The sequence below is a fragment of the Marmota marmota genome, unplaced genomic scaffold (assembly GCF_001458135.2).
Source record: "Marmota marmota marmota unplaced genomic scaffold, marMar, whole genome shotgun sequence".
Classification (NCBI taxonomy): domain Eukaryota; kingdom Metazoa; phylum Chordata; class Mammalia; order Rodentia; family Sciuridae; genus Marmota; species Marmota marmota.
This window is the reverse complement of record NW_025999968.1, coordinates 62,774,863-62,786,254: the sequence shown is the minus strand read 5'-3', so window position 1 is coordinate 62,786,254 and position 11,392 is coordinate 62,774,863. Positions and strand designations below refer to the sequence as shown.

The following is an 11,392-nucleotide window of genomic DNA, read 5'->3' as shown; positions in this document are numbered from 1 at the left end:
TGCTGTGTCCAGGACCAAGCCTTCAACACACGAGCCTCTGGGTGAGGGGGTCCAGACCCTAACGGTAAGTCTGCACACTTGGCTGCTGTGGGCAGTGTTGCTGGCATTGCCGTGCCTCCTGGTTCCCTGGAGGGGTGCTGAGACCTGCTGCTCAGGTCACATTGATGGTGGTGCGCAGCCCCACGGCTCACCTTCTCCAGAGGCCAGCGGCAGAGCGCAGCTTTTGTGTTTGGAACCTTTCTTCCCTGAAGATCCTTGCTTCTGCTCTTCCAGGTCCCCTGCTGGCAGCAGCAGTTGATGTTTTTCCTGCGTACCTAAAGCAGGCTGGTGCCGAGGGCCCTGGAACTCCTTCAGAGGTCTGCCCCGCCTGTGAGCTGTCTTTCGTCATGACCCTCACGATGCCTGTCTTTCCCCACAGGTTGTTCTCAGTACACAAACAGATCCTGTGAGGAGTGCCTGAAGAATGTCTCTGTAAGTAGTACAGATGAGGTCGCTGACCAGAAAGGGACCGGCTTCCTCTATCCCAGGAGACACGTGGGTGTAGAGAGATTGTAGGGTGTTCGTGGTGACGGCCATTACAGACACTGTCGGGCTCTCCCGGGCACACTGCACCTCCTTTCCTTTCGCCACACAGGCAGCGAGGGTGACTGTACTCTTGCAGCAGGTGTTAGCGAGGAGGAAGTGTGCAGGCAGGGTCTCCTGGAGCTCGTTGGCAAGCTCAGGAGTGCTGGTGCTTGGTGGCCAGTGCTGAGACAGAGTCCCTGGGCTGAGCATCTGCTGTACAGCCACTTCCTGGCCAGGCCTTCCCTCTAGGGCCGTCAGCCCTGAGAGTCTGTTGGGGACGGTGACTTCATCTCACTGAGGGGCTGGGCCTCCACAGCAGGCCCAAGGCTCTGTTGCCCACTTGTGCTCAGTGCTGTGGCAACCACCCCCCTCATAGGGCCCCATCAGGAGGACCTTGGGCCACTGTCTGCGACTGTACCATGCCTTCCCTCCACAGTCAGGGCCTGTGGGGTGCGTCAGTTCCTCTTACAGGAGGGAGAGGGTGCTTAGGGAGAGGCACCTGCCAGGTCATTGAAAGACTTGGGGCCAGCCTGTCCACTGAAAAGACAGCCAGCATGTTTGGATTTTGTCCCCAACCTTTTAAAATCCCTACGTGCCCTCAGTAAGAGGGTGGTCATTCTGGAGAAAGATTGCCCAAGCCTCTGCTTTATGAGGTGGGTCAGAGACCCAATTGTCTCCCTGTAGATGGGTCATTCTAGGCTTGTTGGAAATGGGTACTCCATCTGGGAGAAGTAGGAGCCAGCTGTGGGGATACCCCAACATAGATCCTGAGAAGATGCACGAACGTCGGCTTGGTTCGGGGCCTTTGGCCTTTCTGCCACGGTGGCCTGCCCTCAGCCACCTCTCAGCAGCTCTGGCCGGCCAAGGGGCTCTCAGTTGACCCTGTGTAGTCCAGAGCCCTGTAGTAGCTTGAGAGAAGGCTAGCAGTGGGGACCAAAAGCAGCCTTCTGTGGCCTCTTTCTGAGGTCCAGGGAGTCCTCCTCCCCCATCTCCAGGAGGTTGTCATGGGTTTTCAGGACTAGAGAGCCTGTTTCTTCCCCAGCCGTGCGAAGCAGCAGGAACTGAGTGGCAGATGATTTCCACTGCGTGGTATGTTTTTAAAGAACAACTCTCACCCACATGACAGTGGTGCGGTTTGTGATGTGTCTTGTCACTTAGTGGGACTGAAAATCAGGATTAACTGCCCCTGTAGCCTATCTTTCTTTCTTTCTTTTTTTTTTTTTATTATTATTTTTCAGTCACCAATGGACCTTTAATTAATTTATTTACATGTTGCTGAGAATCAAACCCAGTGCCTCATACATGCTGGGCAAGCGCTCCACCACTCAGCCCAGCCCAGCCCAGCCCTGGGCAGCCTGTCTTGACACCACTGTTTTGTGGCTGTTTGTTTTCTGACTCTGGCTTTCCTATTGGAAGTCATTTCAGCCATAAAAATAGCTTGTCGCCAGACCTGGCCTTGTAGTCTAGAGCTGGTTTGTGCTGTATTGCCCTGGGTAGGTGTGGTGACAACAGAGTCCACAGAGACCCAGCCAGGTCACATAGGTGGGGCCAGTCCTGGAGAGCTGAGTCCTGACCCCACACTAGCCACAGGGCAAACCAGAAAGGCCAGGTACAGAGGGCTAGCCCTAGACCCTCTGGGCCTCTGCTGGAGTGCACTCAGGCTTCTGGAGGCCACAAGAGGACCAAGTAGGATTTGAAAATGGAAGACTAGCCAAAAGTGGTTGACCTCTGGAGTGGAAGATGTTCCAGATGGCAGGTGCACAGGGTCTGACTGTTGTTACCACGTTGTGCTCTGAATTGTGTGGAAACAAGACATTAAGGCATTGCTGTGCTCTTGCCCTGGGGAAGGGAGCCCAGGGTACACTTTAGTATTTTTGTAATAGATGTTCACCCTAACTTAAGATCAAAATATTGTGATTGTTTTTAGTCCTGTTAAAAATTCCGGGGCTGGGATGTGGCTTAATGGTAGAGCGCTTGCCTAGCATGTGTGAGGCCCTGGGTTCCATCTTCAACACCACATGTAAATAAAATAAAGGTCTGTTGACAACTAAAAAAATATTTTTCAAAAATAGAAGAATGGCTCAAGTGGTAGCGCGCTCGCCTACCATGCGTGAGGCACTGGGTTCAATTCTCAGCACCACATAGAAACAAAATAAAGATATTGTGTTCACCTAATACTAAAAAATAAATATTATTTAAAAAACCAGGAGAAGAGTTCTGTAATGCTGTTAGCATCAGGGTTTGCAGTGCAGGTGTGCCCCAGCGTAGGCTGGCAAGCTCGGTGCTGCTGGGGCTGCGGCTTTTCAGCCCCGTCCCGTGTGTTAGCTGCCCTGGCATCCCGCTCTGGGAGCATGCCCAGACTGTTGTGCACACCTGTGGCGTCTGGTGGGCCTTCTCCTGCCCTGCTCTTGACACCACTGCAGGTGTGAGGGTGCCATCTCACACAGCTGCACCTCACCATGACCCTGTGGGGCTCAGCGTCGACCGTGAGGTTCCCATAGGTCTTCAGCTCAGGCAGTTGCCTCTGAGCCCTGGCCACGTTGTCTTCCAAGCTGTAGTGATGCAGTGCCACTGTAAGGAGGGACCTCTCAGTGATCGTTGAGGTCCCCAGTTCCTTCACCAGGCACCTCAGGAATGCCCACTGGGGGCCAGGCTGCATCCCAGGCCTGTGTGCACAGATGCCTGTGCTGGTGCAGCGTGGCAGCAGGCATGTGAGCAGGGCAGGCTAGCGGCACCAAAGGGCGGACAGTGGGGTGGGGAATGTGCTCCCTGGACAACAGCCAGCCTATGTAGCCAAGTCCAGTTAAGTTGTGCAGGCTGTCTGAGGTACAAGGGTTGTTGACAGGACTCCTAGCCATTGTGTGGGGCATTGACTGAAGGGCAGCAAGGATGAGAAACACGAGTTGGGGCCAAGGCCATTGTGGTCATCTGGGGAGAGGTACTGCTGCCCATGGCGGTGGAGGTGGTGAGAAGTGCCAGGTCCTGGCAGGCTGGCTCTGGGTTTCGCATTGTGTTCTCGTTTGGTCTTTTCCAGTGTCTGTGGTGCAACGCTAATAACGCCTGCTTGGAATACCCCGTCAGAAAAATACTGCCCCCTGCCTCTCTCTGCAAGCTGAGCTCTGCACGCTGGGGCGTTTGCTGGGGTGAGTTGTTTTCATTTATTTCTTGCAAAATGGTGCTGTTTTGAAAATTCTAACACATCTCAGGTAGTGTAACATGCTGCCGTAACTCTGTGACACTCCTAGAGAGAAAGAAGTCAGGAAGCCAGTGGTCATCTGGTGTCAGGTCAAGCGGCCAGGTCCTGGGAGTTTGAAGGAATCCTTCAGTATAGTTGGCCTCAGCATCTGTAGTCACACAGGTTCTGAGGGAGATGGCCTTGTAGTGGCAAGAGGGAGGGTTCCCTGATTCCCAGATGAGCTCGGGTTGGCTTATCTGGTGACTTCTGAGGGCTGAGAGAGACCTGCAACCTGCTGCTGGGGACAAGCCCATACTGTGCCTGTCCCATGTGTGAGAAGGGGGTTGTGAGCTGGGGGTCCACATCATAGGAGCGTAGTGGTGGGAGTTTGGAGGGCCTCTCAGCATCTCCTGGTGCCAAGAGGGGTCAAGGCCTACCTGGGGGTGGGTGTTTATCCTTAAAAATAACTCTCTTGGCAAACTGCCACCTTCCAGACCTGCCAGGACGGCAGCCTAGGGAGACAGCTCTCTGTGGTATTTCTTGATGTCCTTGATGTGCACCACCGCCCAGAGAATCTGTTCTTAAAGCTGTCTTCAGTAAACTCTTCTAACTGGGTGATGGAAATATGTTTGTAAAAGCTGTACAGCATGTTCTTTAATTGGCTCTGGTTTGAATTGAGTAGAATTGACTACTTTCAGTTTATAAAGACCTTTAAGGAAAATTGAAGAAAATGGTAAAACTTGTTTTGGATTGGCTTGAACTAGCAAGTCACACCACTGAAACTCATTAGGCAGCCACATTGAACAAACCCTGGGGAATCGATAGTACTCAGATTTGAAGACCACCCCACATGGCCTGTGGCTTGGGCTGCTTCTCCAAGCTCCTTCCTTTTGGGTCTGGTGGTCACTGTCCCCTGAAAGAAGTTTGTTTTTCTGGGGAGTGGTTGTAATCTTCTTGACGTTGATTTAAATGATAAACAGAGCTTCCTCAGGGTGCCTAACCTGTTTTTACAGTTCCACTATGTTAGGAGTTCAGGCTGTCCTGGGACAGGGCAAATAGACAGCTTGGTGGGTTTTTTCTTTTCTTTTTAAATATTTTTTTCAGTTGTAGTTGGACGTAATACCTTTATTTTATTTATTTATTTTTATGTGGTGCTGAGGATCGAGCATTCTACCACTGAGCCACAACCCCAGCCCGATTCTTTTTCTTCTTGCTGGTTTTTGTTAATCTTCGTTAGTTTGTGAACATCTTTCCAATCTCAAGTAAAAGAAGCTGTTGTGTCCCTTTGATTCATGTGGTTAACCTAGAAATTGTAAGTCACACATAGATGTCTAAGGAACGCGGTGCCAGGAGCCACAGACCAGGACTGCCCCGGCGGCTGAGGGGAGGGAGGTTCAGTGGTAGGTCCCATACCTGAAGCAGTCCTAACTCCAGCTGTTGGATTTCCAGTGAACTTCCAGGCGTTGATCATCGCCATGTCAGTGTTGGGGGGCATCATCCTCCTGGGCATCACTGTTTGCTGCTGCTGCTGCTGCCGCCGGCGGAAGAGGAGTCAGAAACCAGATAAGGACGACGAGCGCGCCATGAGAGAGCAGGAAGAAAGGAGGGTCCGGCAGGAGGAGAGGTGAGGTCTCAGCAGGGGAGTTTACTTTAGGGAACTCAGATCTGGAAACATTTATGAGTCATGAATTTTGTTTTTTAAAAAGGAGAATGTGCTCAGTGTCCACAGGGTGGTCCTAGGCTATGTAAAGAGTGAGAAACTGGCAGGCATCTCGCGGAATGGCTCTAGCCATGGCCCAGGCCTTCGTCTGTGGGTTTTCTCTTGGTGGCAGGCAGCTGGTGGTGCAGCCTGGCTTGACGTGTGCTCCTGTGATGTAATGACTGCCCTTGAGCCTGCAGAGGTGTCTGGGCTTCTGAGCCCTCTAGTCCCTGCCCCATCTACTCAGCTGAGCAAGCGGAGGCTCCGGCACGGATGGGGTCACCCTGACACTGTGCAGCACAGCACTCTGCTGGCCTGTGCAGGGGCCTCAAGCCCTGGTAGCTGGAGGGGCTCTTGTCCCCTCAGACTGGCAGCTGGTGTCCTCCTGAGGTTTCCACCCTCTGGGCCACTTGATGCATGTCTGCAGTTGCGTTTTCCTAACCACCCTCAGAACCTGGCGGGGTTGGTGCATTTTCATTGTACAAAAGGAGATTGTAAAAGATCACAGTGTTGGGCATTTGAGGAGGTGTACTGATGAGGAGACTGGATGCTGAGCAGCCTTGGGGACTGCTCTGCCACCCTGTGCTGCCCTAGTGGGCCCGTCTGATGGCTCAGCTCACCCAGCTGGGTCTCCTGGGAAGCGTGTATTTTTTGAGACAGTGTTGTGCATTGTGGTTTGATGCTACCTGATGTTTTTTATGCTTTTTAGGAGAGCTGAGATGAAGTCAAGACATGACGAAATCAGAAAAAAATATGGTAAGGCTCCATTGCACCTCCTTTGGGCTGTCCTGGAATGGGTACCATGTCTTGTGCCGCAGCTACTCTCTGTGGCTCTCCTACATGAGGACAGCAGCTGGTGTTACTCTAGGCTCAGTGCTTAACGCGTGATGGCACGAGTGTCTTCAGAGGAGAGACCCCCGCAGGCGTTTATCTCGGCCAGACTTCTTTTTCTTGGGTACTTGTTTGTTCCTGAAGTATGGTAACTTCCAGAAAGGCCATCAGTAGCTGGTGTATCCTCCTCTTTGCCTTCAAGTGGGCGCACCTGTACCACAGTGAGGCTGGTTCCCTGTCCAGCTCACAAGCCCTTCACCCTGGCCTGCCTCCTCCTGTGGGCTGAGTGCAGCAGACAGCCCTCCTTTCTCAGACACTGGCCTGAGCTGCAGCTGATCTATCAGTGCCTCTACTATTCCCCCTGGACGCTTGGTCTTGCTGCCTTGTTTTGGGGTGGCTTTGAAGGGGTCAGAATGAGGTGTGTGTGTCTCATGTAAACCTTTCATCCTGGTGGAAGGGTCTGGAAACCCAGCACATTAACTTGTCCTCCAGTCACATGTTGCTGGGAGCATTGGACCCTGCTGTCTTCTGTGCTCCTGTGCTTCTGAGCTGATGTAGAAGCCACCAAGTTCCAGAATTTTCTGTGCTGGGTTTGGTGGTTGCATGGTGGTGGGCATATGAGCAACTGCCTTCCTTGCTGTCCAGGAACCCAGGCCTCTGGGTCCCTGTCCTTTCCTTCACTGAGGCCCTGTGCTGTCCTGGAGAACTGTGTTAAGGGTGAAATCCTATGAGGAGAATTTCTTTTTTTTTTTTTGGTGCTGGGGATTGAACTCAGGGCACTCGCCCACTGAACCATATCCGCAGCCCTATTTTGTATTTTATTTAGAGACAGGGTCTCACTGAGTTGCTTAGCACCTTGCTTTTGCTGAGGCTGGCTTTGAACTCAGGATCCTCCTGTCTCAGCCCCCTGAGCTGCTGGGATTATAGGCATGCACCACCGTACCTGTCACCTGAAGAGAATTTCAGAATCTTTTCCCAATGAATGCAGTTTGAGTCCTCTAAGTAAATGCGATATTTTGAGATCTTAGCCGTTGGGATCGTTATTATCACTCCTTGGTTTCTGTGGTTGGGGGAGAACAGAACCCAGTAGCACTAGTAGACTGTGTGGTGCTTCCAGGTGTGAGCTGTTAAAATATTAAATATGTGTGGGTTTAGTTCCCTGTGGTGGGGCCACAGGGCCCCCATTGCTGCTGGTGTTGGTGCTGTGCACAGTGATTAGCTCTGTCAGCTGGCCAGGAGGTCTCTGTCCTAACTGGTCAGACCGCTTCCCAGTCACACTGTGCACAAGAAGCCAAGACTGGGTTGCAAAGGCCAGGACTGACCCTGCTGGCTTGGCGTGTGGCCTCAGGCTAGAGACGGCCCTGCTTTCCCGAGGCCCGGGACTCCTCTCCTTCCAGGGGGATGCGCAGCAGCTGGTGGAGCTCCTGCCCTCGCCTGCTCCAGGCTGCTGCACTGGCCCCTGCTCTCTCCTGGCCAGCCTGCCATCCCCACTGCCCCTGCCGCAGGGCCAGCCTGTTTCTAGCCATCACCTGGCCCTCTGCACCCCCTGGCTCCAAGTGTGGGTGGCGACTGGACTTCCTGGTGCGACTCCCATGTAGAGCAGGACATCAAGCATCCATACCACCCCTTGGCTGGACGCAGCTTACTTCAGAGTCCAGAGGAGCTTTTTGACACTGATGAGTGTGAATATGAATAGAAGACTAGGTGAACATGCATGCTCACGCGTGCACACAGAGCACAGTGTTGGTCACTGCCACGCACCCTTGGACTTTGGCTTTGCCTGACTTCTGTGTGGGCAGAGGCCAGTGCATGGCTCTGGGTGGGTCGTACTGCTTGCCTGTTCCTGCCATGGTGGTGCTGGACTTGCCCTCTCCTTGGGCCTCTGCTTTTTTTGCTCACTTATAATAGAGCCCATTGAGTGGCCTGCACTTTGAACAGCCTTGGCTGCATGGAGTAAGTCCCCGGAGGTCCTGGTAGGGGAAGACACTTGGGTTGACTTGGTCAGCTAACAGGGTCCTTGGGCCTCTCATGGTTTTGGAAGGCATTTAACTTGTTATCACAAAATGGCTTGCCTCGTGTTTTGCCTCCAAACCGGCATGAGAGCCAGGAGCTCTTCTCTCACTAAGGCTTTGGCATGGCTGCTCCTGTGTGCATTCAGTGTCTGGGCTATGGGCCAGAACTGACTGCAGCCTCCTCCCCCGAGGTCTGCACAAACAGTCCTGACCGGGCGCACCCTCCTGCTGCCCTGCCCGCGTGTTCCCTGCCCCTGCTTCCCCGCCCCCAGCAGACCTGCAGTAAGTAGGTTTGTTGCGCTGGCTCCCGGTCATTTTGTCACACAGAGTGTGTGTGTGTTTCTGCAAAGTGAAGAGGAAACGTCGGGTTTGGGGTCAGTACCACGGACTGACTTTTGTGCATACATTCTCTTTTTATCCCAGTTATGTTGTAATGCTCAAGTCACCTTGGTGGTCGGCTTCCTTTTGTAACTTTGATTCTAAAGTTTAATAGCAATTATAGGAAATTCAGAGTGAGGAGGTTGGTTTGGTTTTTCTGTATAATTCTAGGAGCCAGTACCAAAGGAAGCATTTGCTTTCTCTTTGTGCTTTCTCTTCAGCAAGTCAGTCTTCACTTGTTAGGATCTGTCACCATTATTGTTTCTGGTAAGTTTTCAGTTTCAGAGTCCACTGTGGTTTGACTTCAGGAAGGGTCCGGCAGCTTTGGCCTGCGGAGAACCCGTTCCTCGGCCTCAGTACATGTTCATGTGAAACTCAGCCAGCCAACATTGCTTTCAGGCGTTCTGTTTCCAGTTGAGTGAGTGCATTTCTAATTCAAGTCTGTTTTCTTTCAGGTTTGTTTAAAGAACAAAACCCATATGAGAAGTTTTAGGACGACTGCGTATGTGTCCGAAAGATTAGGCGGTCCTGGGCCCTCCTGCAGGCTCATGCTGCCCAGCACAGGTCAGGAGCCCGCTGCACCCTGGGCTAGCCTCCAGCAGAGTCCTGGAAGCTGCCCTGAGAGGACAATCCTGCTCTTGCCCTGTCGGCTGTGGCCTTCTGTCCCTCCTGCCTCTGTTCTGTATTTAGCTGCTCGAGACATTAATCTCGCTGGGCCCTTGCTGTTTTCCGTTCACTGTCGTCTGCCTGTCTTGGTCTACAAGCTGATGACCAGGTGAGCAGTCCACAGTCCGATGTGCCAGCAGTTCTGCTGCAGCAGCAGAGGTCCCGAGGGCCTCTCTCCACCAGCAAGCTTCACACAGTGATGGGGACAGTCACCTTCACTGTGTCATGGGCGAACTGAGCAAGCCATTCTCATTTCCCAAAAAAAATCCATGGGTGGCACTTCTGTGTGCCCATCTCTTTGAACCTTGGTGTGTCTTAATGCAGGTAGCTTTTTGTAGAAAATAGTGTCCCATACACAGTTTGATAAGGATCTCTTTCCTCACTGCAACTACGTCGAATAGCACTAAAGAATAGTTAAAATCACCTTAATTAAAAATAATAATAATTCTTGGATGCCATCACCAAAATATTCCCACCCCCAGATATTCTTGTAAAAGATCAGACCCTTATGAGATGATAGTTTTAAATTTACATCTATTAAAGACCCGAGAGTCTTTCCCCATGGAAACACAAATTGCCCTCGGGCTGGAGTGGGTGCTCTGGTGCCCACCTCACCTTCCCTCCCGCTCCACCAGCACCTGGGCTGTCATACGTCCTTGGGAATATTCTCGTAAGCCTTGGACTTCTGCCTGCCTGTCAGGCTATCTGAGAGGTGGTCATTTTGGGTCATGGGCCTGGCACGTTTACCCCAAGAAGGGAGAAGGTCATCCATAGGCCAGCCCCTCTTCAAGGCCCAGTATGCAGGACACCGGTGTGTTGGGGCCTGCCGAAGGTCCTCCACACACTGCCACAGGTGGGCTGCCCGCAGCAGGCCACCTACTCCAGCTGCACTTCATCTTGGGCTGTGGGAGGGTTTCTGTCTGAGGCAGCGACTGTAAGTTCTCAGAGAAGCTCCAGGTGCCCCAGGCTGTGCATTTCTTTAAAATCAAGACACATGAGTAGTGAACAGAACGTTCTTGGTGGCACGGACAGCTAGATGCTTTTCCTAAAAGATACTAGACAATACTTCCAGTTGCCAGGTTGCTTTGAATTTAAAAAAAAAAAATTCTCCCCGGGAACGTAGGTAGCCAGCACCAGTGGCAAGCAGCGTGTTCCGTCCTCACGCTCCTGATGATGCTGTGGGCGGCATCCGTGACTGTGGCCCTCGTGACGGGCAGGTCGCCCGGCAGTGGCTCTGCCAATTCTTACACTAAGGATGTGTTCCTTGACAAATGCTTCAGTCTTATTTTTCTGACTTCTTGGGCATTGGATAGTAATTTTTAAAGTATTATGAAACATTCCTAAGTATGTGATGGCAGCTGTCATAATAGGCTTTAATGAACTTTGTATTAACCTGATAGTATGTATGTAAAATCACAGTTTCTTTCATTGAGGTTGCTGCGTTAAAGTAGAGCAACCTGTTTTTAAATACAGTGTATTTGATTCTCACATCAGGTGACCTTAGGCTGGTCTTGGTTGAGCTTTTCTCTGAACTGAGGCTAAGGGAGCCGCACAACTGTGAGCTTGAGGAGACTGCCGTGTTCAGAGTGCCTTACTTTTAACCAGTTTCCAATAAAATGGTTCTGTGCCTGCTTTTGTTTACTAAACACAGTGTCCCTCTCTGGGTGGCGACTCCTCTGTGGCTGGGGGCAGGTGGATCTGTCAGGTGAGGCTGAGCTTCTGGGCTATCCTATGATGCTGTGAGCCGATCCAATGACACCATGACCCCCAGGGCTGGACCAGGCTATGTCCTGGAATTGCCCCACCTGCCAGCGGCTTTCCTTCTGCTTCTGTGCGGGGCACAGAGGAAGCCGTTTTCCTTTGCAGTCTTTGAAATGCCATGGTGACAGGCACCTGGTCTAGAGGGCCTGATTCTGGAGAGTGCCCGGTGACTGCCTCTGTAGGGCACTTTGGGGTGCAGCAGAGATGGAAGATATCCAGGTGACAGCAAATCTGCCCCTGCAGAGACAGCTGCTGAGGGCTGGGGATGTAGCTCAGCAAACTTGGTGAAGTGCAAGGCCCTGGTTC

General features: G+C 52.2%; 1 protein-coding gene across 1 annotated transcript; it reads left to right on the top strand.

Annotated features, from left to right (window-relative positions):
- Positions 1-411: 411 nt before the first annotated feature.
- Positions 412-10,971, top strand: LOC107136176 (PTTG1 interacting protein; the record flags this gene model as incomplete). The annotated part of the gene is made up of 5 exons (XM_015478372.2): positions 412-471; positions 3,599-3,707; positions 5,189-5,363; positions 6,148-6,194; positions 9,115-10,971. Coding segments are annotated over 5 exons (429 nt in total), but the record flags the coding sequence as incomplete, so codon positions are not given.
- Positions 10,972-11,392: the final 421 nt, after the last annotated feature.